At 37.0% G+C, this 21,442-nt stretch overlaps 1 protein-coding gene across 1 annotated transcript; it reads right to left on the bottom strand.

Annotated features, from left to right (window-relative positions):
• Positions 1-1,731: 1,731 nt before the first annotated feature.
• On the bottom strand, positions 1,732-13,598 carry LOC137019979 (protein SPMIP7). Its single transcript, XM_067385141.1, is given in 9 exon segments — positions 1,732-2,438; positions 8,331-8,432; positions 8,522-8,629; positions 8,784-8,825; positions 9,880-9,947; positions 10,024-10,162; positions 10,594-10,670; positions 12,886-12,944; positions 13,067-13,598. Coding segments are annotated over 9 exon segments (1,254 nt in total). The 3' UTR covers positions 1,732-2,311.
• Positions 13,599-21,442: the final 7,844 nt, after the last annotated feature.

The following is a 21,442-nucleotide window of genomic DNA, read 5'->3' as shown; positions in this document are numbered from 1 at the left end:
CTGCTTCATTATAAAATTCAAATGGTCTCTCTCGACAGACACACGGACAACAGGTCGCTTACTAGACAGCTCTGGGAAATCCAGAGACGGAGAGAGAGAGAAAGAGCGCGGGTTTGAATTTGCCGCAGCAAATATGAATGTAGTATATAATTTAATTGCGGGAGAGACGGCTACATTTATAAAGTGTTTGTGTGTGTCTCGACAGTTACAAATAAAGCCACAATAAGCTCATGGAGCTAGCTTGTCAATCATTATTTTGGTGGATGACGAAGCGAAAACTCTGACCAATAAGAGGACAGTTGTACTCGCATGTGACTTGCCTGAACGCATTTTGGTATGCTTTGAAATGTTGCCATGTGAAAGCGAACCGAACCAAGAAGAAACTGCAACATTGTAACAAATTTAGTCCTTGTTTTGGAACAAAACAAGCGATCCATAGGTGTGAAAACACTCTAAGTCACAACATCTAGCAACTGGGGTGCCTCAGGGCTCAGTGCTTGGACCACTTCTCTTTTCCATCTACATGACATCACATAAACAAGGCTTTTCCTATCACTGCTATGCTGATGACACACAACTCTACCTCTCATTCCTACTGGTGGTAGCTACTTTCATCTCAGCCTGCCTGAAAGACATTTCTTGCTGGAGGAAGAACCATCACCTTCAACTTAACCTTGCCAAGACAGAACTGCTTGTGGTTTCTGCCATCCCAACACTTCATCACAACTTGCTACTTGCCATTCGTGCTAAACAACTCCTTGTTCGAGCTCTTGGCTGGACTATTACCAAACCTAATGCACCTAATTTATAACTTTAACAACTAATCCATTATTGATTTAACTATCTACACAAGTCAGAGGTATATGAGATCAAGTTAATAGCGTCTATAGCTTAATAACGTTTGTTCGTTTATCTGCTTTTTGCTCTCCTCATTTGTAAGTTAAAGCATTTGTTAAATGTAAATGGTACAACTAAACTCCCTTCTATCCAACCTCCTGACTCTATTCTGCTTCAGGTGCTTCTGTATCAATGCTAAACCATACCTTTGACAACAAATCCTCCCAATGGATATAATGGATAAAATGAAACTAGAGCTATAGATTTAATGATTCAAACTCAACAATTTTCATGCGCGGTCACATTTACCGTTGTTCAGCGAGTTTGGCGAGTTTGACTTTCTTTTTTACATCAAAAGATAATTAGGAAAATCTCGTAAACTTAAGTGGCTGTTTCAACAACTTAAATCTATCGTGCTGAGTCTGTCTCTTCTCGGAAAGGGCTTTACTTTGTCTAACGGGCTCATAGCGATGGGCTGAAGGTCACCTTAGAGAAAGCGTTTCAGACCCTGAAACAAAAGACAAGTCTGATCCCTTTCATTGGCCTCAAGATGGACGTTAGTTATCTGTTAACCACATCTCCATCTCTGGAAATACCACAGAGAGGGTTTTATTCCCACCATGGCTCAGCTGTCAAACTAACTGAAAACAGAGAAAGTTTTCCCACTGCCCAAAAACAGATTTGACGTTCAACATATAGCGCAAAGCATTAATTACAATGACATCTAACAATTTCCTCTACTCCTGTGTACTGACTTTTGATCACTTTTTCAGTCATAAATACATGTTGATTCTTACTAGTTGGTGTTTTCTAGGTGTTTTCAACTGGTGGATTCAACTGAGCTGCTTCCAGAGCGGACTGTTTTCAACATTGAAGTGCAAAGACGACAAAGGGGGAAACAGGAAACCAGCATGTTCCTATTTCCTGTAAGCAGGTGAAGCTGCACTGGTATTCTTTCTTTTATTCTCCAAACCACAGTTCTTGGGGTGCAAAACTAGAGCATTTCAGAAATGCAAGTCTTTTGTCTTCTTTTAAGATCAGATCAGGCAAAGTTTTATTTGCATTGCCATTGCTGCATAACCACAAAGTAGCTCTTTCCACTAGCAGTTTTTAAGTGCTTTTTGAATGTATCAAGGCAATAAAAGTATGCAGAAGAGGATCTGTGAGAAAATGATGCACTCATTTATCCGCATGGACACACATATAGTCAAATACGTAGGCCCACACACACCCACGTCGAATGTTTAAGACAATGGCATAACCTCCACATTTTCAGAAGCACTCATCTAAATCAAGGGAAATTATGCTAATAAAACATCTCATTATTCAGAGCTCAGAGAATCAGTCATTGACATAGCATCATTATAGATCTATTCACAAACACAGATTGGATTTCATGAAAAGGGAGGCTCTCATTTCCCACACTTCTTCATCGTTTATTATTCTCTTTAAGGAACATGCCGTGCTTTTAGAATTATTTCATGGAAAGTACCGGGGCTTTGGGATGAATGTAAGGGTTTCCCGGAGGGACAGTGGTGACCATTCCTGATAGAGGGGCCTTGTGTCCATAGTGTGAGGAGCTCCAGGTACCAGGACAGCTTCTAGAAATAGAACACTTGGTGAAACTGGGAATGTTCAAGTTAAAGGAATATTCTGGGTTCAATACAGGTTAAGTTCAATCAACAGCACTTATGACCACAAAAACGGTTGATTACCACAAAGCTTGAAATTTGAATAAATGTTAAAATACTCTCTGTTTTAGTCATATAGCCACAAGACATAACAATATGGATGTTAACAGGATGTTAACAGATGTAGTAGTGTGAAAATACATATATATTGCGTACTAATCTTTTCTGTCTAAAATGCAGCTGTAACAATAACAAGAATAACTTGACAGCTCACATAATACACACATTTTAACAGAAGAATTCTTTTTAGTGCTTTTATAAATTATAAACTTAACTTTTCTGCTGTTTTGAAATTCACGTGGCCTTTTTTAATTGAAAGGTTAAAGGGTTAGTTCACCCAAAAATAAATTTTCTGTCATTAATTGCTCACCCTCATGTCGTTCCACACCCGTAAGATCTTTGTTCATCTTCGGAACACAAATTAAGATATTTTTGATAAAATCCGATGCATCGCCAACAATAACACTCCCTTTTTCAATGCCCAGAAAGCTACTAAAAACATATTTAAAACAGTTCATGTGACTACAGTGGTTCAACATTAATGTTATAAAGTGAAGAGAATACTTTTTGTGTGGCAAAAATAATAAAATAACAACTTTATTCCACAATATCTAGTGATGGGCGATTTCAAAACACTGCTTCATGAAGCTTCGAAGCTTTAAGAATCATTTGTTTCGAATCTGTGTTTCAGAGTGCCAAAATCACATGATTTCAGTAAACGAGGCTTCGTTACGTCATAAGTGTTTTGAAACTTCAATAGTTCACGTGACTTTGGCTGTTTGATAAACGCTCTGAACCACTGATTCGAAACAAAAGTTTTGTAAATTTTCGAATCTTCATGAAGCAGTGTTTTGAAATCGCCCATCACTAGATATTGTGGAATAAAGTCGTTATTTTGTTTGTTCGTTTTTTGGCGCACAAAAAGTATTCTCGTCACTTTATAATATTAATGTTGAACCACTGTAGTCACATGAACTGTTTTAAATATGTTTTAGTAGCTTTCTGGGCATTGAAAAAGGGAGTGTTATTGCTGGAGATGCAGGCCTTACTGAGCCATCGGATTTTATCAAAACTATCTTAATTTGTTTTCCGAAGATGAACGAAGGTCTTACGGGTGTGGAACGACATGAGGGTGAGTAATAAATTACATTTACATTTTTGGGTGAACTAACGTTTTAAAATAAAATAAAGTAAAATAAAATAAAATAAAACTTTTTGTGGTAAGGGACATGCTACAAATGTTGTTAAACAAGCTTGACTTGTACTCAACATGGAATAATGAGTTAATCAATGTAATAAATGATATATGGGCAGTTAAAAAATAAATGAAATAATTGATTTTAATTAATTCTAATTATTTATAATTAAATTGATAACATGTATTATAATTAATTAGTTGCCACACTGTAACATATTTATTTATTAATTTATAATTTGTCACACCACAAGACCATTTCACCTGAACGAATGACTGAAAAAAGGTTAAAAATTGGTAAAAATTTAAATTGGTGACCACCCTAATAATAATAAAAAATAAAAAAAAAACCTATACCAAAATCTATTTAAAAACCATTTATTTCATACTAAGTAAACAAATCAATTAACATATTTGACATACTGTATCACTTAAGACCTACTGATACAAAATTATAATTAAACTTTATTTGGAGTATTTCTTTACTGCACAATGCACATTTTTTATATTACATCTAAAATGTGTTTTAATATCACTATTAATGTATTTTAATGAATATTATGTCTTTAAATGCAAGATATTTAAACTGTGCCTAAAGTATACTTGCAATAGTTCCACTTTAGCACAATCAAATATACTTCAGTATATCTTTAGTTGGATCTCAGCACTACTTCCGCACAATTAAACTGCATCAAGTACAAAATTAGCTGTTCCAGTTTAGCAGACTTTAAGTATACTAGTATACTAAATTGCAGGGTATTTTTATTAAGCACATGAATATGTAAATGTATTTGTAGTATACTTAGCACAAAAAAAAGTATTTCAAATATATTTTAGTATATATATATTTTTTTCACTAGAGCAGTCACATGACCTAAAATATACACCTTCTCTTATACATTCAAACACATTTTAACCTAAAATCTTGACGTTGATGGAAAAAGTTCATAGACACCTTATGTGTCAACTACTTTATCTATTTACTAATACTTTGAAAAAGGGAGCGTCATGAAGTTATTCACTTGTGTCCGATTTTCCATAAAACAATGTCAGAGTCTGACTTACGACTAAAGCTGCAGAGGAATAAAAACAGTTTGGAGACATTTGAATTATCACCAAATAAGGAGTAGGAGAGAGTTAGAGGAAGTTGTAAAGGTGCTGACTTTCTGCTGTAAGGAAAAGAGATGGGAGGCCTGTTTTATCGGCAAAGGAAACAGATTTCAGAGCACCGGTGACTCCAGGAAAATGGATCTGGGTTGAGTAAAAACCACGATTACCACCGGCAACAAGAGCAGCTCAGCTTTGGATAGGGCCATCTGGAGAGGTCTGCTCCAAAAAGACGGTAAACCAGCTCTTCTGGGGCCCAGCTAGGAAACACGTTTTCAAAAAAACCACCCGGTCCCTGGGTGAGGAGTTTGGTTTTCCTCCAGTGCTTCTCTCAAACACCTCCTCCTCCTTCTTCCTCTTTACTCGAGCTGCAGATGCCTCATTCCTACTCATTCTGAAAGCCGAGGACGTTTTGCCGTTGCAGACGGAGGGTGGAAGAGTGCTGCTGGCTGGTTTTGTTCCCGGTAGTGTCTGTCTGATCTGACTCTTCACAAACCCACAGACAATAACAATGTTTCATGACTTTTTGGGCTTTTTTCATTTTAAAAGTGGAGAATTAAAGTATATACTTCCACTTTTGTTCTGCAGCACATCTCTTTATTCATTCTGTCTGTTTTAATAAAATGACCCAAACTTTGTTAAGTCTGACACGTCATGTTGAGGTCTACTAGTGATGCTGTGAGACACGGTTCACACACCTCCAGCCGTGGCCACATTCTGTAGAGCGTTGAAGAGCAGTAAATCTAGGGCAGACACAGAGCTCAGCTTCTGACAGAAGGGGAACATGCAGGAGCTCGAAAAAAAAAAATAAGTTTGACATGGCATATACTAAGGCAAAAACAGAGACAGAGATCAGAAGATAAGTGACTGCAATGGTTTGTGGGAAACGCCTCTTCAGAGTGATCCTGTGATGTGCTTACTGCTACAGGGCACGTTTATACCGCACTATTAGAATGCATGCAATGACACGGACTAGAATTATTAGCATTCTCCTTTAGGTCATCACTTGATCACCATTATGCTTTTAGCAAATGGAAATACATTTACTTAGTATTCTAATTATGAGTACTAAATTCTTTATATTCTTTTTGATTTATAAAATTATAAATTATTTTCTTATTTCAGGGAATTTGTGTATGTTTGTGGTTTTTACCACAAAAGTTGACTTACAAAAGAACTTTCTGAATACAAAGCACTGCTGCCACCTACTGAGATATATTTGTATTGCATTTCTCTATTTAAAGGATGAATCTCATGAAAACACATCCAGGTTCTTTTTTGCATAAATAAACTGATTACTATTTTTAGGACGTTTAATATTTCTCATAGTTTGTCAATATTTACATGAAATGAAGCACATGATGTCACTTGCACATTCGGCAGTTACTATATCACAAGCACTTTACTATTGACATATTTGTTATTCCCATTATTGTCATTGGTGACTCATTACTCCAGTACAGAGCAGTGTTATTTTAGTATCATTTAGATACTATTGTGGTTATTATTTTTATTACAGTTTTTTTCAGTTGCTAGCAAGCATTGTTCACTACCGAAACCACATTTTCAAAACTCTTCACACAGTCTGCATTACCAGCATGAATGTTGGCCAAACAGTTAATCTCACCTACAAAACTCACTCAGATCAACATAACACTGGCAACAATTCTCATTCAGAGAACACACATTACATTCACAACACACTGACCTAAAAAACACTAACAACAGGAAGCATTACATAATGAATGAAATGATGAACATGATGAACTTTTCTTTTTTAAAGTTTCAATGATTTTCCACATAAATTAGTTCTTCATATAGAATACTGTAACACAATTTCACTTTATTGAATGCATTTGTAACATGAATGAATCAAAAATTAATGAAAATTTCATTTTTTTATATGGATATAGTACTTGAAAATTATAAGCAAAAGGTGAAAAAAGAGGGAAAAAACTCCAGAGCTGCAATGATAATAAAAAACACATTACTGTAACAACATGTGTAGTTGTTCATTATAGTAAATTACAGTGATGACTCTAGTCTGCTCTCTCTCTTGCATTGGAGTGGCTAATTGCAATTAGCTTGTAATGATTATTTTTTTTTAATTTTTGGCTATAAAATTGATAATATTTTAAAATAATTATTGCATAAATGCTTGGAATTTGTGCTGAAAATACATAGTATTTTGCATGTTGTGGAGAACGAATGCGAAAAGAGTTCCTGAAGTTTGAAAAGTGTGGTAACTAAATGCATTTTGTCTGAAAGCAATGAAAAATGGTTCACAGTTTGGTCTGCATTGACTTCTGTTTAACTGACTGTGTGAAGAGTTTTGAAAATGTGGTTTCGGTATTGAACAATGCTTGTTAGCAACTGAAAAAAAACTGTATTTTGAATTTGTTTTTATTTTTATATTTTCATTTTAGTTAAAGTTTTTTTTTGTGTGTGTGTTTTGTCATTATATATATATATATATATATATATATATATATATATATATATATATATATATATATATATATATATATATATATATACATACAGTTTTTATTTCAGTTTTATTTTATTTCAAGCAGCAATTACAAGTGTGTGTGTGTGTGTGTGTGTGTGTGTGTGTGTGTGTGTGTGTGTGTGTGTGTGTGTGTGTGTGTGTGTGTGTGTGTGTGTGTGTGTGTGACCATGGACCACAAAACCAGTCATAAGGGTAAATTTTTTGAGATTTATACATCATCAGAAATTACATCAGCAGAGATACAACTATTTGAAAATCTTGAATGTGAGGGTGCAAAAAAATCAAAATATTGAGAAAATCACCTTTAAAGTTGTCCAAATTAAGCCCTTAGCAATGCATATCCACTCACATATTTACGGTAGGAAATTTGCAAAATATCTTCATGGAACATGATCTTTACTTAATATCCTATGAATAATGACATAAAATAGGAAATATATAATTTTGACCCAAACAATGTATTGTTGGCTATTGCTACAAATATACCTGTGCTACATATGGTTTTGTGGTTCAGGGTCTCTCTCTCTCTTACACACACACACACACACACACACACACACACACACACACACACACACACACACACATATGTCAACATTTACATATATATGCTATAGACACCATTAAACTCACTGATAGCTCTGTTTTCCTTATGACCATCAAATACAGTTCCAAGATTTATCAGTAGGATATCATGAAAAACTTTAGTTTAAGCATATAATCATTGGACCAGCATATATGTTATTGTGGCACTAAAAAAATTAAAAACCTTGATTGCACTGTAAGTTTTGGATAAATGTTTCTGTTAAATCTATTGATTAACAGAAAAGTGATTATTTGTGCCAAACCACTTGTCCTATGTAGGGTCGCAGGATAATGGAGTCTATCCCATTGTTTTGGGCCATAGGCAGGGAAACATTCTGGACAGATGGCCAGCCCATCGCAGAAAAAGCAAAATATCTTAATCTGAAATGTTGTAATGACTTACCCTGCTGTTTGTGGAGTATAGGGTAAAGAAGGGAAACTGACAGCTGAGGTCTGTGGTCTGTCAAACTTGGCTTTTCCAGTGTAACCAGGTATAGTAGTTCGGCTACAGATGAAACAAAACAAAACATCTTCCATATAAATGGTTCTGTAGAATGGTTATGATGTATTCACAGATACACAGATCAGTCATACTAGCTGGCAGGGGTGTGAGGAGGCACTGTGGTCCGCAGAACAGTCAGAGGGATGAAGTCTTCTTCTGGGACGTCCACACTGTCCATGTTCTCAGAGCCAACCGTACCGCTGTACAGTACAGAGAGATCACAAATATCTCTCAAAGCCTAAATAAATGTACTGGAAAATAACTAAGCAGCAATACACTGACAGGTATATGCAACTGATTTGTTTTGAATAGTTTATAACAAACATTGCTTTAAAGATTCCTGCATCTGCTTACCAATATAAAGGTACATGGCCTGATTTTGGACATGGACTGGTGCTGTAAAATGAAAACAACAGTCAGAAACAACACAATTTATTATACACAGATACAATGATATAAATCTGTAAACATTATAAGCTCAGAACCTAAAAATAAAAAGCTTTAACTCAAACAATAGAGCATAGTATTAGAAATGCCAAGGTCATGGGTTCGATTAAAAGCAAAAACTGATAACTGTGTACCACCTTGAATACAATTTAAAGGGGTCCTTTATGATTTCACTTTTTTAACTTTAGTTAGTGTGTAATGTTGCTGTTTGAGCATAAACAACATCTGCAAAGTTACAACGCTCAAAGTTCATTGCAAAGGCAGATATTTTCTATTACAGAAATCGCTTTTTAAGGATTACAACAAACGGCTGGTAGGGACTACGGGTTGGTGACATCACTAACCCTATATTTTACATAAACCCTGCCCCTGGGAACATGCTACATAGGGCGTGAGGCCATGTTGGGCTGCTTTAGAGAAGAGGAAGAGTTGTAGTAGAGTGTTGTTACTATGCCGTCATTTTACGTCAGACTGCTTCACAACCGAGAGCCAATTCAAAGCTGGATTTGCACAATGCATGCTAGTCGATGAGTTGAATCAACTCCACAGCAGCTACATAAATTTGACCACTAACCATTTAGAAGGTATTTGGACTCTTCTGAAAGTTGTAACTTCTTCCTGAGTCTCTCCATCAGTGTCGACTCCGGTTTGAACAATGTAAGGCTGAACACCGTTACTGACTATTGTCATTTTGGCTGCGTGAGATTCTCCAGCTTTGTTGTTGTTGAGCAACCAAAGAGCGAGCTGTTAAAGCTCCGCCCTCTTCTTGAAAGTGGGCCGGGAGCAGCAGCTCATTTGCATTTAAAGGGACACACACAAAAACGACGGCAAATTTGACAAGCTATAATAAATGGTCTGTGGGGTATTTTGAGCTGAAACTTCACAGACACATTCTGGGGAAACCAGAGACTTATATTACATCTTGTAAAAGGAGCATTATAGGTCCCCTTTAAGTCACTTAAGTTTCTGCCAAATGCATTACAGGGTTATTTAAGTCACTTACAAGCTTATGGGTTTCCTTGTGTAAAATGTGGTACGCAACTGATGTTTGTTCCAATGGGATCCAATAGCCTGAAAGTAAAGAAATCATTCTCAATGTCTCAGATCTTCAGCAGAAGTAACATCACTTCCAGTGCAGCAGACTCACCTGCCACAGCTCAGGTCTGCTGTGGTATCGCTTCAGCACGAAACGCTGACTCACGGGGTCAGCCATTTTTTCCAGTGTAGTTGTGGGTGGTTTGTGGCGAGGAGGTAACTTTGAGTCCCAGTCTACATTCTCATAACCTCTATACATAGCACATCCACACAATCACACGCGTAAGGGATATGAACACTCATTTTTTTAATGGAATATTGCAGTAGAAGATATCACCCCCACTGACTACCATAGTAGGAAAAATAAATATTATGGTAGTCAATGGGGGGCACGGTCTGTATGGTTCCTGACATCCTTCCAAATAACTTTGTTTGTGTTCAGCAGAACAAAGAAATTCATACAGGTTTGGAACTACTTGAGGGTGAGTATGATGACTAAATGATGAATTATCCCTTTAAGTATATCTTGAATGCACTGTATGTTTTGGATAAATGTGTCTGTCAAATGTGTAAACAGACAAATGGAACAGAAAGTATCAATTAGTCAAGTTGAGAGAGTCTTGGAAAATAAATTGCTGTAGTTCTGCTTTTAAGGGAGCTTTTAGAACAAATACATTCAGACCTTTGGGCTGCAGAAGTGTAGATGTATTGTCGAGCTGCCGTTGCTACGCTATCATAAAGTACAGACGGTCTTGTACCCTATAAAAGGATAGTAAAAAGACAAAACGACACATTATTAGAAAATGTCCTATGGTCGAAAAGTGTGACAAAATAGGGCAAATATAACATACAAGTTAAGTTTAAAAATTCTTTCTTTCTTCCATGGAACACAAAAGGGAAAATGTTTGAAGAATATCCTAAATTGAGCTCATTTTAATTACAATTAATGGGGACAGGAGACTTTGCTTCAAAAAAGATGCAAAAGCAGCATAAAAGTAAGTCATCATAAAAGTAGACTGAATGACTCTGTGCATGTGTATTTTACATTTTCTGAAGACATAAAAAGCTTTGTGTGAGAAAGAGACTGAAATTGAAGTCATTATTCACTAATAGTCTTGCTCTCCAGTGAGCTGTAATCTCCAGAACTGCTGCAGGTGAACAACTGGTGTTTTTTGGAGATCTAGAGAATCGGTCTGCCATATATCCCATCAATTTTGGGATATTCCTGTATTAAAAAGATGAAATGATGCACCTATTGTCTATCAGGTCAATTTGGGTGTGACTTGTCCAGAATTGTCATGCTTGGTGACATTGTCTGTTTTCCTGAATTTTTTTACACACTGAAGATGGTAACCCTAAGTCTGCAAACAATACATTTCAAACACCTGTAAAGGTCATATTTTCTATTGTTTGGTGAATTTTCATGGGTGAAATCCAGTCATTGTGTGAGCTGTGAACCCATGAGCTTTATGCATAGCTTCACTGAGCTACATCGACAATAGACAGACCTTTTTCGCAAGATTTTACTAATGGGGCCACACCTTAAAGGGATAGTTCACTAAAAAATGAAAACTCTGTCATTAAGTACTCGCACTCATGTCGTTCCACACCTGTAAGACCTTCGTTCTTCTACGGAACACAAATGAAGATATTTTTTATGAAATCTGAGGGTATCTGATCCACACATAAGCAGCAACGTCATTGCACCTTTTGATGTCCAGAAAGGTTAAAAACATGGTTAGTCAACGTGACTACAGTGGTTCAAACTTAATGTTATGAAGCAAAGAGAATACTTATTGTGCGCAAAAACCTTTCTGGACGTCAAAAGGTGCAATGATGTTGCTGCCTATGTGTGGAACAGAAACCCTCGGATTTCATCAAAAATATCTTCATTTGTGTTCTAAAGATGAATGAAGGTCTTACAGGTTTGGAACAACAAGAGGGTGAGTAATTAATGACAGAAATTTCATTTTTGGGCGAACTAACCATTTAAAGTCAGCATGAAACAGAAGTCGCAAAAGGCTTTGCTTCTCTATTGTGACATATATCCGTGCGAAATGGCTTGTCAAACAAGAACAAATGTAGGGGGACTTGATTTTGTCCATGGGGAACTGATTGGATGATTGTGATTTGCTTTTGCTGTGATGTCATGTGAGTGACAGGTCGTCCCGCCCTCGTGCTGGTGAAAGCATTCCATTTTGATTTCATTGTGACTTTAAGAATGCATATTAATAGAATGCATAAGCCACAGTCTATGGGAGAAATCTTTTTTTCCTTTTTTTATGACGAAAGGTAAAAGACATTTACTTGGCATTTCAGAACGCCGCTTTCTGCAAAAACCCTGAAATAAAACATTTTTTTAATTGCATATAAACATGGTCATTGAGTCACTGAGAACTTGAGAGCCAGATCAGACCAATTCATGAACAAATTATTAAGATATTTCAGATATTTTCTCCAACCGATTTATTGAAAACATCCAAGTAAAATGAAGAAGAAAAAAAATTGCTGCATCTCTCATACAGGTAGATTCGTCAAGGAGAGGTCAGAAATTTGGTTTAAAGTCAATTATGGTTTAGATTCTCAGACTATAGTAACATGACTTGTATTTACAATTTTTTTTTAATACTTTCATGGTGCTTTTGTGTCATTTTTGAAGATCGAAAGCTCCATGCCTGTTAATGGTAACTGCATGTAAAAGAGCAACCGATACAATTCTTCAAAATTTCTCTTTTTATGTGCCAAGGAAGACAAAAAAAAAAAAAAAAAAAAAAAACCCTCATAAAGGTTTGGAGCAACAATAGGTGAGTAAATGATGACAAAATGTTCATTTTTTGGTGAACTATTTCTTTAAGGCACATTTCACATGAATAGTTAATGTTCAGTGCTTTAAAAGTGATAAAGCTTTGAACACAGCATACAAGAGTATTATTACAGTAGCAGAGATGAATAATTGAGCATGTCTATGACTGACCGCATTTATTTCATGGCTGTCCTCAGAGGGGTGTTTAATACTCTGCGCTCTTGTCCAACCTGATGACAAAGCAGATGGAATACGTTAATAAATATGCAAGAGTCTGAAACTGTTCAGTTTTATTTTGTTACACTGCTGCAGTCACTCCACTCTAGGCCTGTAACAAAAAGGTTGCAGTTACCTCCAAGGTTTGCCTTTAATGCAGCCTCTAGTTTCATCCTGGAGTTCCACCTCTTGTGCTCAGAATTGTCATATATCAGAGCTGAAGGTCTGGTTGGAGGAGTCTGAGGCCTGTCTCGTGCTCCTGCCGGAACCCAGAGATCAGATGGAGTGTAAACTGTTTCAATGAATGGGGTTCTGCTCTTTGCTTCCAGACGCACCTGTGCCCCTGCACTCAGTTGACCGGAGCACGGATCTATTAGAGTCACATCGTCACGCAGCGGCGCCAGAGGAGCGTTTTCATCAGGCATCTGGGCTCCAGGATTGAATTTGGAGAACGTACGTCTGTCTGTCTCAACCATGCTCTCAAAGTCATACCTTCCCTCTGGACCCTTCTCACAGGGCAGATTCATATGTCTGCAAAGCCACCTGCTCACTCCATCTGAACTCACATAGGGCGTCTTGAGAAGTCTTACATGGTAAGGTTCTCGTTTCTTCTCCATTAATGATTAATGAAATCAAACAATTAACCAATAAATAGAATATATTTCCATAAATGCTGAATCTCTCTTCTAGATGTGGTCTGGCATGTGGGATTATGCAGATGGAAGCCACAGGTGTAATCATCACGTTCGCTGTTGCCAGGAGACTGTGTCATTAGTTTGTCATTAGATTGCCTCCTGTGTCACTGCAGTCAGCGGGAGGTCAAATTACTGGCATGTGTCTGTAAATTGACACGCTGGGAATCAACAGACTCACAATGAAGCAAAAGACACATTATTGAGGAGAATTACAGTTTGTCGTCTATTGTGAACAGTAAAATGTGAATTGGAATGATGATTAACTGTTTAAGTAATTATTTTAATGCATTTAGGACATTGAATGCAAATAACTAACTGCAATAACATTTAATGCTCACTAGGTGGAGACCTAGATCAGACAATTTGGGCTATGATGTTGTCTCACATGATGATGGTGTTTCTTAAATTAAGACAAATATAATTATTACACCCTAACCATAACCCTACCAACTACAGACACCTTTTGGTAGTTTCCCGCGTAAAATAAGTTACTATTTATTATCTATGTGTAGCTATCTTCTATACTGTAGGAACCACAATGTCCCCCAAAATTTAGAGTTTTCATGCTGTACTATAGCTAATCATAGGGACAATTGGTCCCCACAAGGATAGAAAAACAAGAGCACAAACACAGAAGCTTATATAACATAACAATATTTTATATTATATAAGTATATAACGCACAATGGGGCTTAAAAGGGTCTTGTCACATAATGTGTGTGAGTGTGTGTGTGTGTGTGTGTGTGTGTTTATACAACAGTTCTTTCTGGTTCTCGAATCTGATTGACTGAGAGGCGTGTGATTGCAAGTACAGGTCTCTGCAGGACAGTGATAGGAGATACCAGATCAGTGAGCAAGGCCATAAACAGAGGGGCGTTTTTGAAAGCGTTACCAGATTTGCCTACATCAGAGTGTGGGTAAGGTTTATGGGTGGGGTCAGGTGAATCTTTTCATTGCATGATTTAGAAACACCCAGCAGTTTGAAAACACCCACAAATTCAGAAATGCTCATCCACGTTTGTTTGATTGGCTTAGAGTATCGGCACTGGTACCTTTTCACCATTTGTATCACTCCATTTGCGGCGACTGTCATGGCGGTCGAGCAAATCTACTGTTGTTATGTCATGAAATGTAGTTTAAAGAGTTTTTAAGGCAAGAATGTAATTATTTAGACCTAAAATATGTGGCTTATACGCATAGCGCCTATTTTACTATTTGTTTTGACGCTTTTGCAGATGCAAGCTCCAGGCCGTCAGCGGCCATTCAGCGCTCATAACCTGCAGAGAACAGCTTCATCTCTGTCAGTCCTTCGGGTATTTGCCGCTAGCTCTTATGTAGATAGTGGTAAGAAATATTAATTAATAAAAAATTAATTTGGGGTTGCCTATATCCAACAAGCAATCTTTGGTCTTATTAATTTAGCCTATTAGGCTACTTGTTCCAGAGCAGAACGATTATATTAAGGGAAGAATTAAATTTCATAACTTTAGCCTTTATATTAGGCTATATTTAACCTAAATCCTGTACTAGAGTGCTACTTTTGTACGTTTGACTGAATTGTTTGCATGTGTTTTTTTATTTATTTGATTATGTATATTGTTTGCTTGTGTTTATGTCAATAGTATCAGTGAAAGTTGCGTTATTACGCCATTAGATGGCGGCAAAGACTATCCTTATGAGTGAGTCAGAACAAGGACGTTGGGAACTTTGTCCTTAGGGACATTGCAGTTCCATATCACTTCCCCAAATGATTTCAGTTATCTCAATAGGTCCTACAACCGTAAAAGAAACAAAACCCTAAACGACACTGAACAAGTAAATAAATATAGTAAACAATAGGATGAAAGCGACAAATTATTGTCATGGTTTTTGCCACAAAATGCGCTTTATTGTGTCCTGAAAGCGCAAAGCCTACTCTCCCGCACTTTCTCTCTCTTTCAAACATACACACGTACTGTATAGTGCGGACACACACTCACACAGAAACGTTTTGTCAGTGCGGCTCTGACGAATTAAACAGTAAAATAGTTTAGCAACTTACAGATACATGACTCACCAGCGAGGTAATAACTGTGTGGTTCTTGAGAGGTAGATAAACTTATAGTTTCACTATTAGTAGACACTGAGAAACGCACAGACTCAGGTAGGCTAATTCACATATGCTTATTCTCTCTCTCTCTCTCTCTTACTCTCGTACTTAACTGCGTTAATAACTGTATCAACGGTATTATTCTGCTATCAAGGCTCAAACCTCCATTACTAGTTCTGAAATGACGTTTGGAATTAGCAATGGAGGCTTGGGATGAGATGCATAAGAAACTAGTCCCACACACAAGAGTGTTTTAAGGACAAAAACCTGATAAATGTCTTGAAATATAACATCAGACCAGTGTCTTGAGGTGTAGTAACCATAGTATAAGCAGAATAACTCCAGGTCGTTGAATTCTTAGAAAATAATGCACACCAGAGGTGTAACGGCCATGACGCGATTACCACCTCGGGTGTGAATTATTTTCTAAGAATTCAACAGCCCGTCGTCATTTATTCCATAATACTTTACTCTACTCTACATAATATACAGAAAGCTTCAATGAAGCGACTCAACATTCCTTCGTTACTAGTTCTTAAATGAGGTTTTAGAATTAGTAATGGAGGCTTGGGCTCAACCAACCCGGTCTCACAGCAATTCGTACGTATTTTACAAGGTGGCTAATTCGTACGTATTCATACGACCTCACGTATTTAACGAGTTGACAAATTCGTATGAATTCATACGAATAACCTACCCCAAACCCTGCTCCTAAATAAATTATAAATGCAATATCACACTCGTAGCCGTGCGATATGGCCATATATCAGCAGGCTGTGATATATTATTCTAATCATCATTATTATTTGTTATGTACTGAGCAGTGAGGGATCATGCAGTATGCAGAAGCAAGACATTCAGAGGAATGTGCTTAATGGCTGTGATTAATATAAAGCTCAGAACTATGATTTACATTAATGTCAGTCAGTCAATCATTCAATAAAAACAATGTTAGCTTGGGACTATTAGCATACCAAGAAATACAGTATTCTTTGGTACATAATCTTTTTATTTTTTCAAGATGGTTTTTCTGCATGTTCACTGAAGCAAAATGCATCTCATACAGTCTGCCTCAGTGGCCAAAGATTAGTAGATGGTTGGCTTGATATAAATGGTCAAATGTAATATTCTTCTTTATACCGGTTTAGAAAAACAACTCTGTCATTAATATGGCTGTATGTGCTTGTGCTGTTGATGAGAATGCCCTTGCATATCTGGGTGTCACAACGTGGTACTGATGAGGGTGATAAGCGCTGATAGCCGATGTTAAACTCAGATCTTCGTTAACATAAACACCAAACAAACATTCAGGAAGCTGTATAGACTGGAAACAGTGGGTTAAAAATAATCCAATTAGAATAATTTGAAAATGGTGCTTTGCATGTATAACGCCCCTGCCCTCCTGTTTAATTATGTCGAAAAATATCAAAGTTCTGGTTCGAGAGAGAGAAGGAAATGCAAAAACTGTAAGTCAGCACTGTTTTCAGCGGGGGTTCTGATTCAGACTTCCCTTTAATAATTTACAGCCTTTTACAGCACTTGCTTTGTTTCAAAAGAAATGAAAGTTGGATATCTCAGGCTTTATTTTCTTTACTGCAGAAAACACATAGGTCCTGCTCAACTCAATGCAACCTTAAATATAAAGCTTCAAGGCTGGATATTAATCATTGTCCTATATATTCTTCTTAAAAAAACAAACAAAAAAGCTTTAGTTTAACAGGCATACTGTAGCTGTTTTTGTTTGACTTGCACTGGCCCACATTTGAAATTCTCCAAGAAGAAAATCATATGTGAAACGATCAAACAATTTCCAGCTAACTAGTGACCAGTAAAACTAAAAACTCATGCTCTCCATTGTGAAAATATTCAATGAAAATGATGCTCACTAAGATGTAAAAACAGATCAAAAGGTTTCTAAGGTTTAACTGAATTAAGTGAGGCCATTTGACAGTCATTTAACAGTCATTTATGTTATTTATGCTTCAATTTGCATTTTCATTCAGTAATGCACCGCCAGTGAATTTGAAGACACACAAACAACGCAGTGGTGTTTGCAGAGACATAAACAAATTCCTCAGTAAACAATTAAGAATTAATGATTCACTTCAGGCCATAGAGGGGTGCTCACTTCTATAAAATATTATACTCCTGAAAGAACCCCATCCAAAACATGACCTCCCATTTGTGTTGTTTTTGTCTTCCCCGGTCTGTATTCACACTAATTGGCCATATTATCCCTGACAAAAACAGTGTGATGACATTTTTGCAACACCATTGGTAAAAGGCTCCTCAGGCATTTGGGTAAAACCACTGTTACATGTTCTGTAAGAGCAGTGCCCCAGGCAAAATAAGAGTTTAGTAGGAACGTGCAGTATAGACGCTCCCTTCCACGTTCACAAATAATATGCTGAAAACATGTGACATGCTTTGTGTTAACGTCAGGGAGGCTATTCCTTTTCCTAATTAATGCTCAATCCTTAATTTATTTGTTCTTTCTTTCGCTTGAGGTTCATTCAGTGGGGGAGCTCTTAATGAATTAGAACATCTTTGGTGCTTGGAGATGAAAGTATTTTTGGCAGGGATATGGGTATTTTTAGTCCAAGAAATAATTTTCTTCAGAGAGAGAGAGAGAAAGACAGAGTGAGAGTGCCATGTTGCTGAAATCTAGTTATTAGTCTGCTTGTCTGCTCCCTCCTTCCCTCTGGAAGCCCTGACATTATTTAAATAGCCGCACACCCATCCCATGGTGCCCAGCCGTGCACCAGAGTGGCTAATTTGGGTAAGCCTCATTCTTTTAGAAACAGACTGTATATGCAACTGTATATTTAAGAAGATGACATGGGAAAAGGGAAAATAAAGGGATGAAAAGGGTGGGAAGGAGGGAAAGAGAGAGCAGTGTGAGCAGCTGCTATGGAGTTTGTTAGTCAAGCCTACATTGTTTAAACCTGGGTTATGGGTTTGTTTTTTTTTTTTCTTTCTTTCTTCAAAATTATAATTGCTTTTAGAGCTTTCGAGTCACATCCATCACACTCGGCACAGTCCTGTCTGTTTTGGTCTAATTTGCTTCATTCCACTGTTTACTATAATACTTGATTCTGATTTGTCAATTATCCCACTGAGAAGTCAAATATTTCAGTGGAACTGCTACAAAAATTAAGTTTATTCAACTGTGCTTTTAATATAATTCTTTTAAAAGGTATGCTATGTAACTTTTTGTTCAAAATTAACAAAATTAAAATAATGAGTCACTATATCATCAGTAGGGGCTTTCGCACCGGAGGAACGTTTTCATAGTTCCTAGAACTATTGGCTGAAGTACCCGGATTTTGGTGTGTTCGCACCGCAGGAACTAGGAACTCCTTTTGGGGGAACTAAATTAGCTCCTTCTTCAGTATAGGGCAGGGCTCTACAAGTAGTTTCATTCAAGGGCCGGAAATCAAATCAAAAAGTTGTGGTGGTGGTGTGTCGAATTGAAACATTTCTCATGTCACAACGCTGTTTAATAATGGTGACCGGGAATAAACGCACCTCTTTTAAGCTTTCGTTCCGTTATCCACTGGGCCGTGCTACGTAGTTCAAAGTAAACTAGTGAAACACATGAAAACAGCACTATTTGTTCTGTATTTGTTGTTACTGACTGAGAAACTTCAGATGATTCAGTAACAGAGTGGTCTGAACGAATCCAAAACATTTCTGATCATTATGCAAGCGTGTTTGGCCAAATCAAGAAAGAAAGAATTCACGAATGATAGGAATCGCTGGTTCAGTCAACAGAAACACAGGACACACATAAATAACTGCTGAAATATTTGCACAGAAAACGTTTCTCAGGTCAGAAGAGCGTGCATGGTACGAACAGTGTGTATATAGTGGTACAGCCGCAGGCACCACTGCGGCCACGTATCTAACCAAATTTAGCCGCACCGCCAGGAAAAGAGGAGGAGGGAGGTTGGGGTGCCCTGGGGCCGGATGAAGATGATTGGCGGGCCGGATTTGGACAACAGCGATAACGGCATTTACCCGTTGTCTGCAGGGTTGTGTTCCTTTCTCCGCCTCATTGATATGTAATACTGAAATTTGTCATAGGAGATTTCATCTCTTAGCCCCACCTTTTGCTCTTTCAGTCGCATAAATTATACGTTTACATTCCATCTCCGTTATCACGAAACCCACGACACACAACAAACAGCTGAGATCACGGCATCCTCTATCCACTGTTTTTTCGCGTTTATAAATGCTGCACTTTTAAGAGTTCCTATTCCTGGTGCGAATGCAACCAGGAACATGGCCCGGAGGAGAAATTTGTTCTCGGGGAACTAACCTAGTGGTTAGTTTCTATAACTGAGTTCCTAGAACTATTCGGTGCGAAAGACCCTAATCCTTTTTCCAAAACATGTTTTTGTCTTACCCTGATTCACTATGGTAAGCCTATTATAAGTGTTTATATTTTTGACCTGTCGGGATGGTTTTTGTGAGAAATTGAGTACATACGACACTAGCCTGTGCATGTCTCATCATATCCGTAAATAGATAAAAGTTGCTCCAGCTACTTTGATGCATGTATGGTGTGGGAGTGGCATAGGTTAGTTGTTACAACGAGTGAGAAAGGTTGACATGGAGCAGCTAAATCTCGAACCTCCAGGGAATCACCCGTTTAAGAAAAAAAAGTCGAACAGTGGACAGTCTGCTCATATCTGAACAGAGCTCGTAATAAAACAAGAATCAACATTGGCGAAGCAAAGAATTTGATTTCAGTGAGGAATTGTGTGCATTAATGGGTATAGCTACAGTAACATCTTCAGCTAGTCAGCTTGAGATCTTTTAATCTAAACTGGTTATATCTCTTGTAAAGTTATTGTAAAGTGTTAATGTAGTAGGGTAAGATGGGGGGGAAATGCCCCCTTAAGAGAATGTGCATTTACTTATTTTATGTTAAATTGTAACATATTTAAATATAAATTTTGCATGTGAGGGATAATGATGCATCAGCCAATATATTGTGAAGGGAAATAAATAGAAACATTTGGCTGATTTTAAAAACTTTTAAACTGGTAGTTTACTGAGAGTAATTCAAAGTGTACATTCATAAACTAAAAAAGTGAGCTAGAGGTATATAGCTAGTAAACTAACAGTATGCCTACAGTATAAGTTTAACTCAGATGTAAACTAGCTGTGTACTCAAAGTCTACACTGATACATTTAAAGCACACTTAAAAGAATGTTTTTATAAACTAAAAAGTGGGACAATTTATTCCCAATAAGTACTGAATTAGTACACTTACAGTACAAGTATACTACAACATTGATATTATTATACTTACTACATAAAGTATATACTTGAACTTTACAGGTATTTACATAATAAACTCTAACTGAAGTATACTTATTTGGTAAAATACTGGTGTTATTTTCATGTCTCTTATATCACTTTCCAAGTTCTGTCTGTCTATTTTTCTGTCTTATCTAACTCCTAAACTCCTCAAAAATTGAAGTTCTATCATCATTTACTCAGTCTTGTGTTGTTCCAAACCTATATGATTTTCTGTCTTCTGTGGAACGTAAAAGAAGATATTTTAAAGAATGTTGGTTCAAACAAAATTGGACCTTGACTTTCATTGTATGAATTTCATTGTATGACAGCCTTCAAACGTCAAGGGTTTTAAAGGCTTTGTAAACTTTCAGATACAAATGAAAGTTTTCAAATATTTTTCAATTTTTTATGATATTT

Source organism: Chanodichthys erythropterus, chromosome 5, assembly GCF_024489055.1.
Source record: "Chanodichthys erythropterus isolate Z2021 chromosome 5, ASM2448905v1, whole genome shotgun sequence".
NCBI lineage: Eukaryota > Metazoa > Chordata > Actinopteri > Cypriniformes > Xenocyprididae > Chanodichthys > Chanodichthys erythropterus.
The sequence above is the reverse complement of the archived record's forward strand: the minus strand, read 5'-3'. Positions and strand labels throughout refer to the sequence as shown.